At 40.9% G+C, this 21,445-nt stretch overlaps 1 protein-coding gene across 1 annotated transcript in view; it reads right to left on the reverse strand.

The window, feature by feature from the left end:
- TTN (titin) overlaps positions 1-21,445 on the reverse strand; it is a 326,433-nt gene that overhangs the window by 284,451 nt on the left and 20,537 nt on the right. Inside the window, exons 12-36 of the mRNA XM_075934411.1 lie at positions 19,830-19,967; positions 17,144-17,410; positions 16,898-17,023; positions 15,284-15,562; positions 14,901-14,966; positions 14,167-14,425; positions 12,444-12,504; positions 12,114-12,326; positions 11,188-11,330; positions 9,939-10,144; positions 9,575-9,805; positions 8,751-8,995; positions 7,972-8,195; positions 7,704-7,868; positions 7,437-7,605; positions 5,214-6,904; positions 4,781-5,062; positions 4,237-4,503; positions 3,860-4,132; positions 3,483-3,746; positions 3,130-3,390; positions 2,492-2,752; positions 1,746-2,009; positions 1,380-1,640; positions 973-1,233 (exon numbers count right to left, since the gene is read on the reverse strand). Coding sequence (XP_075790526.1) covers positions 973-1,233; positions 1,380-1,640; positions 1,746-2,009; positions 2,492-2,752; positions 3,130-3,390; positions 3,483-3,746; positions 3,860-4,132; positions 4,237-4,503; positions 4,781-5,062; positions 5,214-6,904; positions 7,437-7,605; positions 7,704-7,868; positions 7,972-8,195; positions 8,751-8,995; positions 9,575-9,805; positions 9,939-10,144; positions 11,188-11,330; positions 12,114-12,326; positions 12,444-12,504; positions 14,167-14,425; positions 14,901-14,966; positions 15,284-15,562; positions 16,898-17,023; positions 17,144-17,410; positions 19,830-19,967 — 6,877 coding nt within the window. The remainder of the gene's footprint in view (positions 1-972; positions 1,234-1,379; positions 1,641-1,745; positions 2,010-2,491; positions 2,753-3,129; positions 3,391-3,482; positions 3,747-3,859; positions 4,133-4,236; positions 4,504-4,780; positions 5,063-5,213; positions 6,905-7,436; positions 7,606-7,703; positions 7,869-7,971; positions 8,196-8,750; positions 8,996-9,574; positions 9,806-9,938; positions 10,145-11,187; positions 11,331-12,113; positions 12,327-12,443; positions 12,505-14,166; positions 14,426-14,900; positions 14,967-15,283; positions 15,563-16,897; positions 17,024-17,143; positions 17,411-19,829; positions 19,968-21,445) is intronic.

The raw sequence follows: 21,445 nt of genomic DNA on the forward strand, positions 1-21,445 counted from the left end.
GAAATTTGGCTTCTTACATTTAGGACAAAAATGATCAAAAACAGAGTGCCTTTTTAGCGTTTTATTTGGAAGTTACTACTATTCAAAGATTGGTTTTGTCTGTATTTATCACATATTATTGTGAATTCAGTAAAGAAATCTATAAAACCAGTGAAAAGCCCATAGATACTGAGTGACCTGAATAAACTTATTTTCTAGAACAAAAAAGAGCTTTAAACTCAAAAAATCAAACAAATACAAAAACACAAACTTTGCAATTCTGTAATCATATAAAGACTTTTATTCAAGGATCTCAAAATGCTTTAGAAAGGGGCATATTCCCCATTTTATAGGTGATGAAATTGAGGCACTGAACAGTTAAATGATTTGTGAAATGTTAAAGAGAGATTGTGTCAGAGTCAAGGAATAATAATTTCAAAAGTTTCTAAATGATTTAGGAACATAATCCCATTTAGTCTATGTCTACAGTGCAGCGCTATTTTGGGATACTGAAGATATCCCAAAATAGCTATTTCACGTCTTTTGAGCACGACCATTATCTCAATATATAATGGGCTTGTATTCCAATGTCCCTATAAAGGCCTCATTCTGTGAGAAGTAAGGGACATTTCAGAATGTTGATTAATTTCAAAATAAGTACTGTGTAGTCAGCGTCAAATTTTGAAATCTGCGTAGGTCAAATTGCGTAGCTTATTTCGAGTATGGGTGTAGTGCAGACACAACCTTAGAATGCTAAGGGTCAGTGGGACTTAGCTCCTAAGTGCCTACATTTCTTTTGAAAATGGGACTTAGGCTCCTTAGGTACTTCTTTTGAGAATTTTATCCCATGTCTCCTGACTCTCATATACCTGCTCTAACCAGCAGATGAGGTGTGTTTCCATTTATATTGAACACAAAGAAGCCTTAATCATAGATTAATACAACTATTTTCCAAACACAAAACACTTTGGTTAATTTTTATTTTTCACTTACGATTCACTGTCAGAGTTGCACTAACTCTGTCGTTCCCACAGACAAATGTATATTCTGCAGAATCTTCACTACTTGTGTTCATGATATTAAGCTGATGGAGTTTCCCCTGAACCACTATTTTGAACTTTTGACTCATTTCAATTTCCACTCCATTTTTTAGCCATACCGCAGGTACATTGAAATGAGATACTTCACACTGAAAGGAGGCCGTTTTGGTCTCAGGAACCTCAATATTTTTCATGGTCTTAGTAATATGTACAGCTATGAAAAAAACAAGAAAATGGAAACAAATCAGATAGTACTCTCTTTTAAATTATGTTTATGAAATTGGAAATGCAAAGAGTAACAGATTATCCTGTGCAGGAGCTAGTTATAATACCTGAGGTAATGTGACACGAAATACTTACTTTCCACAAAGAGCTTTGCTTTGCACTCCAGTTGCCCTACTACAGCTGTGTATTCTCCAGCATCAGAGGGAGATATATTCTGCAACATCAGCTTGTGAGCTTTCCTTTGAGAGATCATCCTGTACTTGTCACTTGATTTAATCTCAACGTTTTTGTGGAACCATTTGACCGGTACGGTATCATGGGACACACTCAATTCAAAGGAAACAGTGGCATTTTCCAAAGCAGTCACATCTTTTGGCTTTTTGATTATTTTAACAGCTTAAGGAAGAGAATTATAACAGTTTATTCATCCATATGACTTACATTTTGTATCAGTCATTAAACTAATTGCTGAAATTATCACAATTGATCATACTGACTTACTTTCAATATGGAGTCTGGCATTGGCGCCTAACCTTCCAAGCTTAAAACTGTAAACAGACTCATCCGTGATAACACAATTTTTCACTTTCAGTGTGTAAACATTTTCCTTTACTGTAATCTCATATTTGTCATCTGATTTAAGTTCAATGCCATTTTTGATCCACTGAACTCCTTTAACATCAGGATGGGTAAGTTCCACAGAAAAAAGTGCATCTTGTGTTTCTGTTACAGTCAAGTTCTTTAGCGTCTTCTTTATTTTAACAGCTAGAAAAATAATTACCAATAAAGCTGGTAAAGTGAACTGAAACTCAAAAAAAGTTAAATATTTTCATTTTAAAAAATATGTTATGATCTTCTTTTATTTTAAGATACAAAAGCATACATTTTATACCCTTATGGTTTTCAAAGCTCCCTCTCTTCCAACCCTGCATTTCCCAGCAGCTGTCATGTCTTAGATTAACAAAGTTTCCTATGTTTAAAATGCTACTCTACAGTTGGCAAATGTTAACTTTTAAATGGCATACAGTGTACACTGAATATGTTTTTATCAAAATATGTAAAATTTTAACATGGAACATCCACAATTGTATGTATTTACTGGCTCGGATATCATGCACTTTAAATACAAAATACAGTTTCTAATAATGATCATGTACATCATACTTAGGGTCTGAGCCAAAGGACATTGATCTTAATGGCCTTTGAAGCAAGTCCTTAAAAGGCATTGTCAGGATGAAATTACTGACCTTCAACCTTCAGTTTGGCAGATGTTTTTGAGGATGCCACTTTGTAGGTATATTCACCCATATCATCAAGGGTGGTGACTGGAATATTAAGAATCCTCTTTAAACCATCTGATTCGCTTTGGAAGCGATCTGTCATAGATAATGGTTTACCGTCCTTCAACCACTGGCCTTCAGAATCAGGATTTGCCACCTCGCATTCAAAAATGGCTTCTTGGGATTCAGCCACTGTTAGATCAGTGAGGGGTTTTGCAATGGCACCTCCTGTTGGGGAGCAAAAGCACAAATTATTTGTTTAGTGTTTCAGCTGTCTCATTATATTATTTCCCCCCTATACTTAAATGCAGGCTTGCTGAAATCCACCCGCTACAACATCCTGCCTTCATTTCCATAATCATATGGAAGGCACTGTGCATCATTCTGTAATATGATTCCAGTTTAACAAAACATTTAAGCACCCACTTAAGTGCTGCTGATTCAAAACTAAGACAGAAAAAATAAGATAGAGAAGAGGAGACAAACTTGAGGGGAAAAAGACGAGAAAGATATAGCAAGAGCAAAATCACCAGGTAAGTCACTTATTACATTGGACACATTTTTTAAAAATCAGTGTAAGAGTTTTGGGATTTAAACATACTAACCTGCTACAACAAGTTTCCCAGATGTTTTCTTTTCTCCAGCACAAAATGTGTATTCACCTTCATCATCTTTCATCATGTTCACCACTGTCAGTTTATATATTTTGCCACGTGCTTCAATTTTGTACTTAGGACTAGCGTTGAGCTCTTGATCTTTGAAGTGCCATAAAACATCGATATTTGCATGAGATAGCTCAACCTCAAAGGATACATTCTGAGTTTCAGTGCATGTGATGTCATGAAGGCCTCTAATAATCTGAATTTCTGTAAAAAAAAGTTCATTAGAAATATTAGTACCACTTTTATTATATTAGCAAGAGGTGTTTTAAGAACGGTGCATCTTAATGAATACCTACTTTCAACTATGAGGTTGCAACTAGTTTCAACTTTGCCAACCATCAGTTTATAGTGTCCTTCATCTGAAGCATGGGTCCTGACAAGCACTAGCCTCTGTTTAGTGCCTTTGCAGACAGCTTGTATACGGTCATCAGGACTTATTTGTTGATCGTTTAGGTACCATTTGGATGAAGACACATCAGGCACCGAAACTTTACATTCAAAGACAGCTTTTGTTCCTTCAATACTGTGAACATCTTTTAGAGGTACTACTATGTCCACACCTAGCAGGTCACAAAAAAATTCATGTAAAAACTTCTTAAATTAAGAAGAAACAAAGCAAGCAAATGACTACCCATGTCTTCAAAAAACACTGAATTGGCTAATAGTCACTTACTATAAACAGAAACTCGTCCAGTGGTTGAGAGAAGAAGACTGGGAACGTTAAAAGAGTAGTTTCCACTATCTTCCTTTGTTACATCTTCAACTAACAACATATGTGATTGCTTGTCCAGCACAACATGCACACGGTCATTTGGCTGAATTTCAATACCATCCTTCATCCAGACACCTTCAACATTTTCTAGAGAGACTTTAACTTCAAGTTGCACAATATCACCCTCACAGACTTTCTGATCAGTAAGTCCTTGCAGAATAGTGACAGGACGGGCTATGAAATATGAAAGAAAAATAAATTAATCCGCAAAACAGACAAACAAAATAATTACTCTTAAAGCTGTACGAAATAAGAGGCACATGATTAAAGAGGCTTACGCTTCATCTTGAGTTTGCAGCTTGTCTTTTTGTCATCTACAACAAAGCTGTACTCTCCTTGGTCTTCCTTACTAACATCTTTGACAGTGAGAATTTGACGACCACGTCGGGACGTAATCACATATTTACTATTGGATGTGAGCTCCACATCGCCACAATACCATTTCCCCTCCACGTCTTCAGGGGAAATCTCACATTCAAGTTCACCTGAGAAGGACTCTGGAACTTCAATATCCTCAAGTTCTTTAACAAACTCAATAATGGCACCTGCATTGGAACAAAAATATTCTCACAAATGATTTCTTATAAAAACATACGAGTTTAAAGAAGCAAACATAAATCAAAATCAAATATTATTTTAAAATCCTGAACATAAAATAATTTTCAGACTTTCATGTTGCATTAAAATATAAACAAAGTGTAAACATTCCAGCAGTGTGCTATGCAGCAAAATACATGCTGCTGTGTTCCTGGATAATAGCTGATTTCTTCTAGGAAGAAATAACTATAAAAACATTGAGTGCAATAAAGCTTTCGTTCCTACCTTCAACAATAAGCTTAGCAGTTGTTTTTACAGTTTCATCTTCTACCAATGTACAGCTGTAGTCCTCAGCATCCGACATGTCAATCATTAGCACAGAAAGAAAGTGACCTTTTCTGTCAGAGTGCATCCTGTATTTGTCTCCAGAAAAAATTTCTATTCCATTTTTATACCATTTCACTTTGACAAAGGGTTCTGAGGTTTCACATTCAAAGGTTGCCATGGAATCTCTCTCTTTAGCAACAACATCTTGTAAACTTTGCGTGAAATTTATCAACTGTTTGGCTGCAAAATAAATAAGTAAGTAAGTATGTAAGTAAGTATGTATGTAAGAAAGTAAATAAATAAACAAACAGAGAGTTGATAACCTGTTGACTACAAAGACAAAACATATTTGGTTAACAAACAGGGTACATGAAGTGGATTTACATATTACCTTGTACTAGCAAGAAAGCGTGGCTTGAAGTTTCACCCACTATATTGATAGCTTTCACCATGATGCTGGCAGAGTCTTCAGCTGTTAAATCTCTGATGACCAATTCACAAACATTATCTTCAGGCCAATACCAATATATCCGATCAGACCTCTCAATTTGTACACCATTTCTGAACCACTGACATTCAGGGTCCGGCTTCCCTACTACTCTAACACGGAAATGTGCATCGCTACCTTGAGCTACTGTCTGGCTTTGGATTCTTTCAAGTATCTTAGGAGCCTCCATGCTTGGACTAAGCCCAAGCTTGTCTGGTTTGACAGCTGGAACCGTGAATTCACCTGCAGCAAGAAGTGCTTTCTTCTCTTCCTCAGTTAATTCTTTGGTCCAGTGAAGAAGTTCCTCTTTTGTCTTTTTAAGCATTTCTTCATATGCTTCATCCTTTTTACGAGACTTAAGCTCCACAGCAGTAATAGCTTCATAATAGCCCTCCTCTGTCCTACGCTTGAATTTACTGCGTAGCTCTTCAGTCTCCTCTGGTAGCTTCTCATGAGTGATTCTCTCAGCCCTTTTTAGCTTTACCACCTCTTTGGTAGTTGTCTCAGCAGGCTTGTCTACTTTTTGTACTTGAAAGAGGAGTTTACCAGGTTCTGCTGCTGCTGGCTCATGCCTCGGTTCGGGTGCCCGGCGAAGGACAGACCTGAAATCTTCCCTCTGCTGGATCTCAAGTTTTACTTTATGTTCTGTTACCCCCTCTGGATTTTCGGCAGTAACCTTCACTTCACCTGTATCGTAAGATTTGCAGTCCACAATGTCCAGGTAATAGATACCATCATAGCGAAGTCTAAACCTTTTGCTTTTACGAATAAGCTGCCCGTTGAGATACCAATTGACTTTGGGTTGTGGATAGCCGGTGACTCGGCAGCGGAACCGTGCAGTTTCACCTTCCAGAACTCGTGCAGGCTCAGGGACCAAAACAATTTCTGGCTTTTGCTTCTCTTTTTGATCCTCTGTCACTCCAGCAAGGGCTCCCTCATGAGCCATTCTTTCCATCTCTTCAATTCGTTGTAGTCCCTTCCTGCCTTCTGGCAACTGAGTTTCTTCCACAAGGCTTTTCTCATCTTTAACAATAAGAGTAGCTGATGTGTGGTCAGCACCATATTTGTTACTTGCCCTGCAAGTGATCACTCCACTGTCTCTAGGATAGGCTACTCCGTAATCCAGACTGCAGTATCCAAATTCATTAATCATGCGAAGTCTATTGGCTGCCTCTAGGGGTTTGCCGTCATGTAGCCATTCAACCACCATAGTGGGGTCACCAATTGGTGTCAGTCTGCAGTCAAAATGAGCTGGTCCAAAGCACTTGAGCCTTAATGAAGTGAGTTTCTTCTTAAAGAATGGCTTTTGTTGTTTTTCTTTGTCATAAAGGTCTCCCTCCTCCCATTGCTCTTGACCATAACGCAAATGGAGAGGCTCGAGCTCAGGAGCTGCAATCTCCTTTGCTTTGTACGTTCCTCTTGGAATGATGAGTTTCCTTTCTGGTTCCGGTTCTGCAAATTCCACTTCGACATTCACCTTGCACCGTGTAGTGTCGCGGCCTGCTTTATTGATAGCAGTGGCAGTATACCATGCAGCATCATGCTTGACAGTGGACTCAATTTTAAGTGCAGCTTCTCCTTTAGTTCCCTCAATTCTGAAATATTAAAAAGATATACATTATTTTCTCATGCATCTCCTTCACAATTAGGACCCATCCCTTAGCCCATAAGCAGGCAAACTCTAGGTGGAACCAAAAATAATGCTTAACCAAGTTTATTATGGTTGTGCTTAAAGACTAAACACGAATGTGGCCTCATTGTGCTAGGCACTCTGTAAACACAAAGTAACACTCACTGAAATCAGTGCAAGTTGCATTTACTGCTGCAGGACCGTAGATACAGAAAGCTTATGTAGATTGTTTTAATAAAACACATAATATAAAGGTACAATACCATGCAAAAGGAATGCCTGAGCCTGTCAAGTATTATATACACTCTTTTAGGCCAGATCAATTCCTCATTGAAGTCCTCATTAAAGATTCCCATAGTCTTTAAAGGCCAAGGGTAGCACATGCTTTGGAAGCTGGAGGCATTCAACGAATACTAGGGGGCACTTCGTACTTTGCAGGACCAGGCTTATTGATATCTTTACTGTTTTTATATATCATCTCTTTGGGAAGCACTTACTTGATCTTTGGGTATTTATGAGGTACAATGATATCACTGTTCTTCAACCATACAATATCAGGATTAGGGTTACCAGTAGCTTTCACTGCCATTTTCAGTTTAGCACCTTCCTTGACACTGACGTTCTTCAGCCTTTCTACAAAATGTGGTTTCACTAGATGTTCTTGAGCTGAAAGAGCAAAATAAAAGTGACAACACCAAAACTAAAGTAGCTGCTTTTATAGTTTAGAATGATAGACTTTATTCCAAAATGTTCAGAGTAAATACCTTCCACTGTCAAGGTCATTGAGATCGTAGCTTTGCCTGCCCTGTTTTGAGCAACAACAGTCCATTCACCTGAATCATCAGGCCTAGTATTGACAATGATCATTGACTGTGTGCCATCTTCTTTAACTACTATTTTATGGGTAAAGTCATTAACCACTTGTTGACCTGCAGAAACAGACAATTTGTTTATACACTTAGTACTGTTGCCCAATATGGAAAATACAATATTTTTTTGAGAGAATTATCTTATGAAAAGAAATTAAGATACCATTATGAAACCAGTATGTTTCGGGCATGGGTCGTCCCACTACTTTTAGGTCAAATCTCGCTGTCTGCCCCTCTGCACATTTAAAGGAACTAGGCTTTAACACAAAAACTGGCTTATACAATCTCTCCAGTTGTCCCTCATCAGTTTCCTCTAGTCTGCGAGCAGGAGAACGAGATGGAGAACTACGGGCTGGAGAACGGCTTGGTGAACGGGGAGAAAGAGACCTGAGGAGGAGACAAAAAAAGCTGTGATGTAGCAATGACACCTAGAACCAGGCTAAAGCAATAGTGAATAGAGAAGGAAAGGTGAGGTAAAATTATTATTGATAATTTGTTTCTTTTTGTCTATACTGTGTACACATTTACACACACACAACACCTATTTATAATCTAGAACTGGATAAGTTCTCTGACCACTGAAATGTAGCAATCTGTGTAATGGAAAGTAAGAGTTGTTCAAACAGCGCAGTGCACAATGGTTAAAACCCCAAGTGAAGAGGAATACATTAGAAAGGGTGTGGTTACTAGGGTTCTAAAACCAGTACTATGTTTAAATCTATTACGTGAAAGATGGTGCCTCCAGAATCACATTGCTCAGTGCTGACAATAGAACAGAGTGCCACTTACTGAATTGACATTAGTACTTCCAACAGCATGGAGGAATGCTGGGACTGACAGTCTAAGCTCGTTCAGCTTGGAGTACACATGGGGACCAATGAACCCTGTTTATTGGTAGTGGACTGGAATGAACATGAGATTTGCATATTACTCTGCACTTACCTGTATCTTTTCATAACATCTGGTGCTGGCATATAACCTGGAGCTCCAACAGGCGCAACGGGTTCAATGTATAGCTTTGCAGAGCAAATGGCATTTCCTTTAACATTACTGGCAAAGACTGTATAAATTCCTTCATCTTCAGGCAAAACAACAGGTAAATTGAGACTAGCTCTGCCATCTTGCAGAACCTCCATGTGGTAGCGCTCTCCATGCTTAATGCGTTTGCCATCCTTATACCATGCAATCTGCACAAGAAATAGTAAAAACTGAAGTGAGCCCTCATGGAGATGAGAGTACAGGGGCATGTTACTTGGGACACCAGTAGGTCTTTCCCACTACTTTTCTACTATTGCATGACTGTAACCCACATTTAGCAGGCAAACAATTTTATCTGAAATAAATGCGTAAAGAACAGTGGCATATGATATAAAAATCAGTATCCAAATTAAAATACAGTTTTATGATACATAAAGAATGAAACAGAAACAAGCCAGATTCACTATTATGTGACCATTTCTCTGTGACACTCCAAGGATGATTAAATAGTGCAAAACCACCATAGCATTCTGGTTAATCTAATACATTTCCTTATCTATAAACTATCGTACAAGGCTACAAAATGGAAATTCAGCTTGATGGGAGAACAAAGGATTGAAAAATATACATTATTTTTGGAATTTGTAGTTTTCTAGCTAAGTACGATACAGAAGGTGTTGTCTGATAGGGAGCTACCTCATCCAGTATGTTTTCCACATATAGAAACAGGCCTGTTTCATATCATTACAAACAATAGCTGTGTCATACATTTATGGGTGTTGGCATACCTTGGGTAATGGATATCCAGACATCTTACAATGGAAAGTAACAGCCATTCCCTCAAAGATTCTATAATTCTTTAATCCTAAATCAAATCCTGCCTCAACTGTTTCAGATTCAGGAACATCAACCACCATCTCTTCTCTGTCTTCCTCCAGGAGTTCTTCTAGGGTGGTCTTAATAATTCTGTATTCAATTTCTTTGATAAGTCTTTCTTCAAAGGAAGAAATGTGAAATTCCTATGCAAAAAGAAACAGCTTTGTGATAGATTTTGTAGAACAGATTTTACAGAGTTTGTAGAAAAACTGACATGTGTGAAACTAAACACAAATGAACTGCTTCCATCATAATTCAAAAGGCTAAAATACATACCTGTTCATCTACATAAGTCCGGATCTGTACAGTGTCTTTTGCCATTTTCTTCCTAATAAGAGCTTGTTCTTTTTCATATTCTTTTTCATAGTCAGCATATGAAATAGCTGGGGCTATCTCAGCCACTTTTGGTTCTTGTACATATGCAGTCACCTGAGTTTGGTACATCATTTCTTGTTGCAATTTTAGGTAGACCTCATAATCAGCTAGGAGTTAAGTACACATGAATTCTGATAAGTCACGGTCTATTTTTACTGGCATAAATTTAGAAATAAGCTGCAGCAGTTATCATTTAGCATGTATTATTTTAAACAGGCTGTTGTGGAACAAGTGAACATCCTGATGCTCTTTGAGAATCAGTACAACAGTCTCTCCACCCAGTCTTGATTAAAACCTCATAATTTACATGTTCTAGGACAGGTGTTTTAAAGCACCAATCACTTCTAAAAAGAGAAAACTCGTCTCTTCTCAACCTCTTAACTTTACTTCCACATCTTCCCTCCGGGAACTATGGTACTTGATAAATATATACATGGACAGCTAAATAGTTTAAATTAGTTTCTTTTTCCCAAGCACAATCACCAGCTCCTTTCTCCAGAACCACAAGGCCCAACATATTGTGCATAGCATTAAGAGTACTGCAAAGGAAAGGCTTCTGTAGCTACACTCAATAGGAAATTCTAAACTCTGTACGAGCGTAAGGTCATTCTCTTCCTCCTGCAGAAATCCTCAGTGCCACAGGAAAGCAGCTACGGACACTCATCTTTCAGCAGAGCTCCTAGTACCTTCTCTTTCTCTGAGGAAGGGGCAAGTGTGGAGGAAGGGAGGGAGGTCTGTGTACCATTCCTTACTATTTGCTTCCACAGAAGTGAACAGCCTGGGTGAAATCCTGGCCCCATTAGAATCAAAGGGAGGCCAGGATTTCACTCTGTGACTGGCAAGTGGCTCTGTAAATCATCATGGTTTGACAACTTCCATGAAAGTGCCCATAGGTCCAGAAGCTCCTTTAGGAGATTCACTTAAAAGAAGAATGCCTCCATTTTTAATACTTAATTGTTCAGTATTGCATGAGATACTACACCCTCTCATCAATCATTGTGACCAATCTGTTTTCATTGTATCAAACTGAGTGGCAACAACTTGCTAACCTTAAAACAAGCTTAAGAAACTCCAGTCTTATTTTTCCACATTTTTATCCCTGACTTTTTTCTTAATTCCTCCTCTCCCACCATCATGCACATATGTATACCTTCTTCCAGTAAAGAGGCTGATGCAGAAGCTTCTCCATGCTTATTGCGAATAACAATAGTGTATTCTCCGGCATCATCGGCAAAGGTCATAGAAATTTCAAGTCTGCATTCCCCAGTCTCTTTTTTGTAACTCACTTTGTGTCTGTAAGAACACAGAAAACACAAAGTCTCCATAATTCTGATCAGCAGAACTCTTAGTGTATTTACTTGTTGAAAGGTCTATGACTAATTATTCCTTGAAAAAGCCAATGTTGGGATAATTTTTAGGCCAATATCAACTCAGTGGAATAGTACATAAGCACAAGCGAAATAACAACACTGTGACCAAAGCTCAATGATATCCTCTACCTATGCTAATAATTGAACCTAGAGACAAAGACAGTACATGAAATCTTGAGGACTCCATTACCATATTCAATAACCTTCCCGATATCAGAATTTTTACATACAGGGAGCTTGATTCTTGGCAACATCATTTCCATCATTTTCTATAGGTACTTAAATTATGATACATTTCAGGAGTGCCAGAAAATGTGTTCAGATGGCTCCTTCACTAAATAGTCCCTCAATCCTATAGAACATTGCAGAGAAAATTCCAAACAAAGTCTCCCTTTCTATATATAAATGAATGTATGTGTTGATTTTTAGTTCAATCTTGTATTTTATAATTGTTTTTCTAGCCTTTTAAAATATACATTTTCTAACCCACGAAAGCAACCTTTGCGTCCCTTCACAGGGAAGAATGGCCTGAGGAGTTTCAAACTGAAGACCGTATTCAGTCCCAATGACACTCCACTGCATTCAATGGGGTTACACTAGGGATGGACTTGCTTCAAAGGAGATAACTGAATTCTAATGTGTGTCAAGTCTATGGAAGTATTATTTGTGTATCAGAGAAAGTTCAATGTTTAAGTAGCTTATCTACCTGTATCCAGTAGAAAGAGGTACCCCAGCTTTTTTCCAGTAGATGTGTGGCTTTGGGTTGCCTCCAATTTGGCACTCAAAAATGACACTTCCACCTTCAACTAACTTCTGAACTACAGGTTTGGTTAAAAAATAAGGAGCCGCAGCTTCTCCAAACATTTCTTGTTCTGTAACAGTGGTATCAACCATTACCACATCTTTTGACTCCACATAGCTGGAAGAAGATTTCAAAGAAAGCATATGAGCTGATGCTGAAGGGAAGCAGGAATACATAAAATGGAAGTAACTAAAATTCACAGTATGAGCAGTCTGTGTGGAAAAGTAACATTACCGTTTCTCTTCTGTGACAGCCTTTGCAGAAACTGTTTCTCGGCTTTCAATCTCCTCAGACACTGTAAGGAAAATATAATGTTGATGCCAAAACATTTTAAAAGTGGACAAAGCAGGTAGGAGAAAAGGTACTTTTGCTGCCTGGCTTTAAGGGCCAGGTACTTGCACAGGGACAGTGAATCAGGAATACCTGCTTGCTCATAACTGGCATCCAGGTGACTTGGGTGACTGGCATCCAGGTGTCTTGGGGACCCTCCCAACTACCCAACATGGCTGTAATAGTCACAATCCACATTCCCGAGCTATTTAGTACCCTTCATCCTTAATATTTCTCTCTCATATATTATTGGTCCGTGCTTCTGTTGTTCCTGTGGTATTTGCCAATCTGATATGACCTATATGGCCATTTGCCCTATTGGTGCATGGGATCTTGGGAGTGCCATAATGTTTCTTAGAGTGTGGATTTTGGATTGTCTTGAATATAGCTCAGTAACAAAGCAAACTCTTCCTCCCCATCTCAGATACTTGTGATGATCAATGAGCATGCTCATGGGGGAGACGGGTGGTCTTTGCTATTTATTCCTTCTATGTATGTTTGCATTTTTAGGTCACTTACTAGTGAATGGTAGTCTTGACACTATGAGCTGAAATATTTGTTACTGATGGTTGACAGTAGGGGACCCCAGAATAGTGGGGAGATGTGGAACTAATGTGAAGGGTGGCAGCCCCACATATCTTCAAGTGAAAACAGGAATGGGATGCTGCATATACTGTATAATTCTAAAAGGTTGCCCTTGATTTTTTTGCCCCAGTCAATACAAATTCTTTTATTAGGTGAAGAGACTAAGTAGGAATTGCTGGCAGGTTTACCAGCTCTGTAGTCTGGGGTGGGCAAAACAAGACCCACCCTCTGCTTCCATAACTGTTAGAACTATTAGTTCTTGGAGGCTACATCTAGACTGCAGGATTCTTTCGGAACAAGCTTTTCCAGAAGAGATCTTCTGAAAAAATTACTTACGAAAGAGAGCTTTCACACTGCCAAAGCACATGGAAAAGGCGATCTGCATTTTTGAAAGATAGCGTCCACACTGAATGGAAACTATCTTGCCTGTACGCTGTGATTGCTATGGATGGAATGGCCACCAGAGCATCTGTACTTTTTCCTCTTTTCTCTTCTTTTGAAAGAACTCCCTCTTCGCCATCCACACACGCCTTTTTCCGAAAGAGCTCTTTTAGAAAAAGGCTTCTTCCTTGTAGAAAAGCGTTTCTTAAACTGTGTTCCACGGCAAACCAGTGTGCTGCGAGGCAGTCGGAGGTGTGCCATGGAGAACAACAGAATTCAAAATGGCCTCCCCCAACCCTTTTCGCCCCCAACCTTTTTTTTTTTTTTTTTTTTTTTGGTTCAACAAAAAAATCCTTTGTCTTCCTCATAAAAAAAATATTGTTTGGTGTTCCTCGGTCTTAAAAAGTTTAAGAAACACTGTTGTAGAAAGAGGGTTGACAATGCAGGAAAAACCTCTCTGTTCTTTTGGTTTTTTTTCAAAAGAATACGATTGCAGCGTGGACATAAGTGAAGTTTTTTCGGAAAAACATGTGTTTTTCCGAAAAAACCCTATAGTGCAGAAATAGCCAGATAGAGGTAAGTTTTAACTTGGTAAAGTGTTTGTATTCTTCATTTCAATTGGGTAAAGTGTTTGTATTCTTCTTATGACAAATCTACTTGCCTTGCACATGCAAGTAGCATGAAGTGCTTATAGTTCCAGCTGAATTGGAAGCTGTGCAAGTAAATCTTCCACTGTCTTCTGCAAAGGCTTCACGAATCACAAGGCGAGCAACTCCTGCTTTGAAGGTAATCTGGAAGTCTATTGAACTCTCAATCTGATAGTCTTCTCTGTACCATGACACAGTCGGGGCTGGATGGCCAGAGATGTAACACTCCAAAGTGACAGATTCTCCTTCTATAACAGTCATGTTTTTCAGACCCTGTATCACACAAAAGCAGTCATATAATGAATATGGCTCTTCACTCATAAACAAATCATTTCAACTGTACAATTAAAATTGCCCTGAAACTCAAAATTCAGCTTCTGTATCAAAACCAGGTACTGATATGCAGTGCCTCAAACAAATCAGAGAGAAAAGACATTTTCAAATGACAGCTTTTGAAGCTGGAGTTGAGCTATCTGAATATGTTACTCTTCATAGGGAAAGTCTAGAGGAAACTTGATCTTTTGGCAGATATTTGTGAGAATTCACTTATTCCGTTTCAGCAACGATTATTCTGATAGGTCACATGGCAACAGAGACTGGTAACCCACTACAGACACGGAATGGTGTCAGAGCTCCAGAAAGCAACTGAACATATTAAATACATGACAAAATGAGGGTGAAACAACACATCTTAAAAGTAAGGAGAAGGAAGACAATGTAACCATATATCTACATTTCCACTACTTACTGAGACTAAGGTTGGCGGGGCAGCAGGGACTTCTGCTGGCTCAGGAACTCTAGCCGTTTCTGTCACCTAGGACATGTAAAGCAGAGTTACTAAACCTCCCATAAAGCTAAGGAAATAAACAGCAGACATGCCAGAACTAATGTAGGAAAATGTTTCTTTGCAGAGAGTGACAGTTGCTTGCTGTGACAAAGTGATGTAAGGATCTTAGAAATACTCATGCAAAAAAAAAAAAAAAAAAAGTACAGCCTAAGATAGACAAAGCTCAACAGGGATATTTTAAAAGGCAAAACTTGCAACGAGGGAAACTGTGAACACACAGGGTAACTATATTGTTTTTAAGATGCAAGTCAGTCAAGTTGATTGGAATTCACTTAATGACAAACCTTGGTTTCACCTTCTTGCATTAATTCAATATGCTCCTCCCGTACCACACCACCGGTAATGCTCACACTTATGTCTCTTTTGGTCTCAACATCATAACGACTCTTATAGGCATCAGCTGCCTCTCCAAAGGGAAATTGTGGCGAGACAACTTTCTCTGTCATCATTCTGGTTTCATGTGGCTTTACTTGAGGTGATTTCACAGATCTGGTGATCTTTTGAACAGAAGTTGCTGATAACTCTTTTTCTAGAGTAGCCATAGCAGAGCCTGCTATTGAAACCTAACCAACCCAAGAAAAATAAAGTTAGAGTTGTATTACTCTTTCTTTCAAAAGATGCACTATGTATTTCCCAAGCAAGCAAGTATGATAGATTACATATGAATCTGTTAATTCCTTATTCTCATATTTATTAACACTAGATAAGCTACATAAAACATTTTCAATACCACTATGCTGTAAAATATGTAAAATAACATAGTATATATATTTATGTTATGCAGACTTAAAGTGGCTTAGCATGTGATAGACTCTATTATATTGTGCTAGCATTTTGTCCTTTAAATAGCAACATAGCTCTTAAATGGAAATGATCTATTGTTTTCTATTGCTGAACTTAGATTTTCACTAAGGCTATGTCTAGACTGCAAGCCTCTTTCGAAAGAGGCTTTTTTGAAAGATACTTTCAAAAAAGCCTCTTTTGAAAAAGAGCATCTGGACTACAACCAGTACTTTCAAAAAAGCAAGCTGCTTTTTCGAAAGAGAGCACCCAGACAGTCTGGATGCTCTCTTTCGAAAAAGCACAGTTTCCATTACTTTCGAAAAAAGGCATTCTGCCTCATAAAATGAAGTTTTCCGTGGTCAAAAAAAACCTGCCACATTCTTTTAATTTTTACTTTTGAAAGAACGCGGCAGCAGTCTAAACGCAGGGGAAGTTTTTTCGAAAAAAGGCCACTTTTTTTGAAAAACCCCTGTAGTCTAGACACACCCTAAGGCATTACAGAACTAATTATATGCCAGGAAACAATTAAAATGCCCAAAGAGATATCAAAGTGCAACCTTTGCACATAACTAAGTTGGATTGTGTCCCTAATATTGAAATTAATACAAAAGCACATGGTTCTTTATGGGACCATAAACATAGTTTGGATTAGGGATATAGAGTATGTTAATTCCTAAACTGGTTTAGTATGCAGTAAAACAACTGGAAAGAAAAAAACCCACTGCTATCGAAGCATTATTGCTTTAATGCAAAAATGAGCATGAATAAGGATTTTTTATTATTCTTTAAAGAGGGTGAAGGTGTGTGCCAGACATAAATTAAATACCACATGTTCTAGATACATTCTGAATATATGAAAGGGTCGCGGTTTAAAAAAAATCACTTTTTGGAAGGATTTCACAAATAAAGGACATACATTTATTTATGCTTTTTTATTTTTTACTAGGGAACAGGGCAATACAAAATCAGAAGGATAGCGCAACCTCTTCCGCACTTGGGAGTAGCACAGCACTGTAAGGGAAGGGGGAAGGAGGAACATGAATATGGAAAAAAAGCGTATGAGTTATTTTAACTGAGCTTGTGTTTGCCTAACATACCCTTTCTCCACTCCTTACCTCGTAAGTATGATCTGGTTTCGGAACAGTAATTTTTGAAACTGTAAAATGAGGACTTGCAGTCCGGGGACGTGTGTGTTCCACAAGGACTGCTTTTTCGGTTCTGGCTTCTTCTGTTCTTTTAATCTATATTCATCAATAAAATGTTTGGTGAGTATGTTCTGATAATCACCAAACTGCAAAATAAACAATTTCAGTTAAAAAAAAGACATCCAGAGAAGGAGTGCAATGCAAATCAAATCTAACCTGTGTTGATATATGCATTCCCATTTTTTCAGCGGTGGAAACTTTTGTTTCAGAAGGCACGTGCACTGGTTTGGTGACAACATGATGTTCTGCTGGCACCTCAACAATGTGACCTGCAGTTGTACGCTCTTTATATTCATATCCCAAAGCTGTCTGCTCGGCATAGCCTTCTTCAGCATACTCTACCTCCCAGGGCTCTCTGACGCGTGCCTGATCAACTGCAGCAACAACTGTAGCTACAGCTTCAGCTTTTTTGTAAGGTCCAATCTAAAGAGAACATTTACAGAATTCATACATAGCACTTACATGTTACAGAGACAGAAAATGTCCATATTTTACATACTATGGAAAAGATGCAAGACTATTTATCTACATATACATTTTACAATCACTAGCTGTAAATATATATTTATATTGAAGAGCTATAGATACACACTGTGCACATGCATATATCTATATATACAATGTATCACTTTGTTGGCACATTTGTGAATATGTGTATGGTATATACAACATGTATGCAAATAGACAAGTATTTAAAAAGCTACAGTTTCTGATAGCTGTACATAATTCTACATCATACATTGGTAAGAGAAATAGTCAAAATATGAATATGGTGTTTGATGTGCAAACACTGCATTGTCCATTCACACACAATGAGCTGTAGGAATTATACTTCTGTAACTTCAAACCAAGGAAAATTTGCACTCGTGTAATTTACAAAGTTCCTACTAGGTAAGGATCACTGATAGCGTGTTTTGGTAAAAGGAAAAGGGTGTTTTTTGTGACAGGATGAATTTGTTTATGACCGTGGTCCCCAACACGGTGCCCGCGGGCGCCATGGCGCCCGCGGGGGCATTTCAATGCGCCCACCAGGTGCTCGGGGCTGGCCTGGCCCCGGGCACATAGCGCACGGGCGCTTGCGGGGGGAGTGCGCTTGGCGGGGGGAGCGCCGGGCGCGCGGCACTCGGCGGAGGGGAGCGCCGGGCGCGCGGCTCTTGGCGGGATGGGGGGAGTGCCGGCCCCGAGCGCGCGGCATTCGGCGGGGGGGGGGAGCGCCGGGCGCGCGGCACTCGGTGGGAGAGGGGGAGCGCCGGGCGCGCGGCTCTTGGCGGGATGGGGGGAGTGCCGGCCCCGAGCGCGCGGCACTCGGCGGGGGGGGGGGGAGCGCCGGGCGCGCGGCACTTGGCGGGAGGGGGGGAGTGCCGGCCCCGGGCGCGCGGCATTCGGCGGGGGGGGGGGGGGAGTGCCGGCCCCGGGCGCGCGGCATTCGGGGGGGGGGGGGGGGAGCGCTGGCCCCGGGCGCGCGGCATTCGGCGGGGGGGGGGGGGGGGGGGAGTGCCGGCCCCGGGCGCGCGGCACTCGGCGGGAGGGGGGGGAGCGCTGGCCCCGGGCGCGCGGCCCTTGGAGGGGGCCCTGCCCCCGGTCGCGCGGCTATGGGGGGGCCCTGCCCCCGGGCGCGCAGCTGGGGGGGGCCGCCCCCGGGCACGCAGCTGGGGGGGGCCCGCCTCCGGGCATGCGGCAAGGGGGGCCCCCCCCCCGGGCGCGCTAGTGTCCCCGCCCCCTGGTGCCCGGCGGGCAAACGGCCACGCCCCCTGGCGCCCGACAACCTCAAAAGGTTGGGGACCACTGGTTTATGACTTCCTAATCCACTGGTTTCATAATTTATGTGAGTGTTACTTCTCCATCATCAAGCTCTGGCTTGGTCAGTAGCAGATATTTGAGTAGAGACTGCTGCTGTTCTTTCAGTATTATAATTAACCTAGATATGGTTTATAGTAAAACAGCATGTGAAAAAATTAACACTTTTAAATAATAAATTGTCTTCATTCACACAGTTAACATACAACTTTAAAAATAGTTCACCATGTGAAGTAATATCTCTAAGCTAGGTCAGGCAGAGGTTATCTGTGAAACTTTTTTTTTACTATTGATAGGTGGGCTTTGCACACTAATGACTATATTATTAAATGCTAGTATTTATTCTGATTTTACTTTTTTCATTGAAAATGAAAACATTTTGTAAACATACCAGTGATGTTTTCAATTAATTAATTACACAAAGAAAAAAGTTGGCCATATTTTATAGTTCGTAATCATGCTACTCTTTCACTGATGACAGGACTCAGCCTTACTACATTAGAAATCCTCTTAACTGGCATAGGTACCAGTGGAAACAGACACAAACAATGGTCCCTGTTATCTGAGGCTTATAAGAATAGATTGGGCAGAAATGAATTGTTTTAAATATATGCATTATAGTGAGAACAAAAATAATACAAATCCTGATAAAGTGAGATCAATTGGTCCATTAACCATAAAATCAAAAGGCAAATAGCCTACATACACTAAAGGAAACCAGAAAGAGAAATGTATATAAGCAAACACCAGTTCAAAGTTATCTGCTGAGACCAGGTTTTCTGAGACAACCACAGGTGATGCTGTTTAAAGTGATATTTTTCATAAATGGATGGGCCATTAGCTAATTTTCTAGGATTACTGAGATTCATTAAACTGACTCTTTTCCTTGTCAACTCATTCCAGTCAAGCAGACACATTAAGGGAAATGCAATTGAGTGGATTCTAGAGTACACAAGTAGCTCTTAACTGATGGTACAGCATAAGGAGGCTTGCAGAGAAAGTAAGTTGGAACAGTGTATTTCACATCTACAACAGCTGTATTCACCTGATCACGAGCTAGATGAATTTGTTCTTGTTTGGTAGTAATTCCTTCTCTAGCTCTTGGTATTGTGACTGGTTCTTTGAATTTATCAGTGGCAATTACTGCCGGAATTATAGTCGTTTTTTCAGCTTCCTTTCTTATCTGATTATTATGGTAAAAACAAAAAAAAGTTTAGATTACATCTGGTCTTATTTAAAAAAGAACTGAAATGTGGGAAAGGGTTAAGGTTTTAAATCCTTGTACACTGCAGCCTCCAAGTGACTTTGTATTAGATGTTGAATGAGTATTGTTAGATCCTAAAGCCTATTTAAATAAAATACATTGTTTACAAAAGTTAAAATGCTCTTTACTGCAAAGAAATCAGACAGAGTTATGGAAAGAGAGTTATGGAGGTCTTATTAAAGCAAACAATTAGGAGTGAAGGACAACCCAGGAAAAACTAGATTCTAATTAATAGTTGACATAAGTTTCTAGTTGAAGTAAGGTTTAGAAAAAAACCCTGGAAATATATACAGGCAGTCCCCGGGTTACGTACAAGATAGGGACGGTAGGTTTGTTCTTAAGTTGAATCTGTATGTAAGTCGGAACTGGCGTCCAGATTCAGACACTGCTGAAACTGACCGCCAGTTCTGACTTACATAGAGAATCAACTTAAGAACCCCAGGCGTCCCCAAGTCAGCTGCTGCTGAAACTGATCAGCAGCTGATTCCAGGAAGCCCGGGGCAGAGCAACTCTGCCTCGGGCTTCCTGTAGTCAGCGCTGGTCAGTTTCAGCAGAAGCTGACTTGGGGACGCCTGGGGCAGAGCAGCTGGGGTGCTACTGGACCAACCCAGCAGCACCCCATCTGCTCTGCCCCAGACGTCCTGATTCAGCCGCTGCTGAAACTGACCAGCAGCGGCTGAATCAGGACCTGGGGCAGAGCAGCTGGGGTGCTGCCGGGTTGGTCCAGTAGTGCCCACGGGCGCTGCAGGACCAATCGGCAGCACCCAAGCTGCTCTGTCACAGAGTCCAAAACAAAAGCCTGGTCTGCTGGGGGGGGGGAGCACACTAGCTGTGCCCCCCCCCAGCAGACCAGGGTCACGGGGAGCAGAGCCGCAGCGGCAGCGGGGTGCCGCGCCTCTGAGGCTTTGCTCTGGCAAAGCCTCAGAGGCAGGGACCCCGCCACGGCTGCGGCTTCAGTCTGGGTGCCTGTGGTCTGCTGGGGACGGTCCCCAGCAGACCACAGGCACCCTGACTGAAGCCGCAGCCGCGGGGGGGTCCCGCGCCTCTGAGGCTTTGCCAGAGCAAAGCCTCAGAGGCGCGGGGAACCGCCGCTGCTGCCGCTTCAGTCAAAGCGGCAGCAGCGGCGGTTCCCCGCGCCTATGAGGCTTTGCTCTGGCAAAGCCTCAGAGGCGCGGGACCCCCCCGCGGCTGCGGCTTCAGTCAGGGTGCCTGTGGTCTGCTGGGGACCGTCCCCAGCAGACCACAGGCACCCAGACTGGAGCGGCAGCAGCGGCGGTTCCCCGCGCCTCTGAGGCTTTGCTCTGGCAAAGCCTCAGAGGCGCGGGACCCCCCGCGGCTGCGGCTTCAGTCCGGGTGCCTGTGGTCTGCTGGGGACCGTCCCCAGCAGACCACAGGCA

Source organism: Pelodiscus sinensis, chromosome 7 (assembly GCF_049634645.1).
Source record: "Pelodiscus sinensis isolate JC-2024 chromosome 7, ASM4963464v1, whole genome shotgun sequence".
NCBI classification, from domain to species: Eukaryota; Metazoa; Chordata; order Testudines; family Trionychidae; genus Pelodiscus; species Pelodiscus sinensis.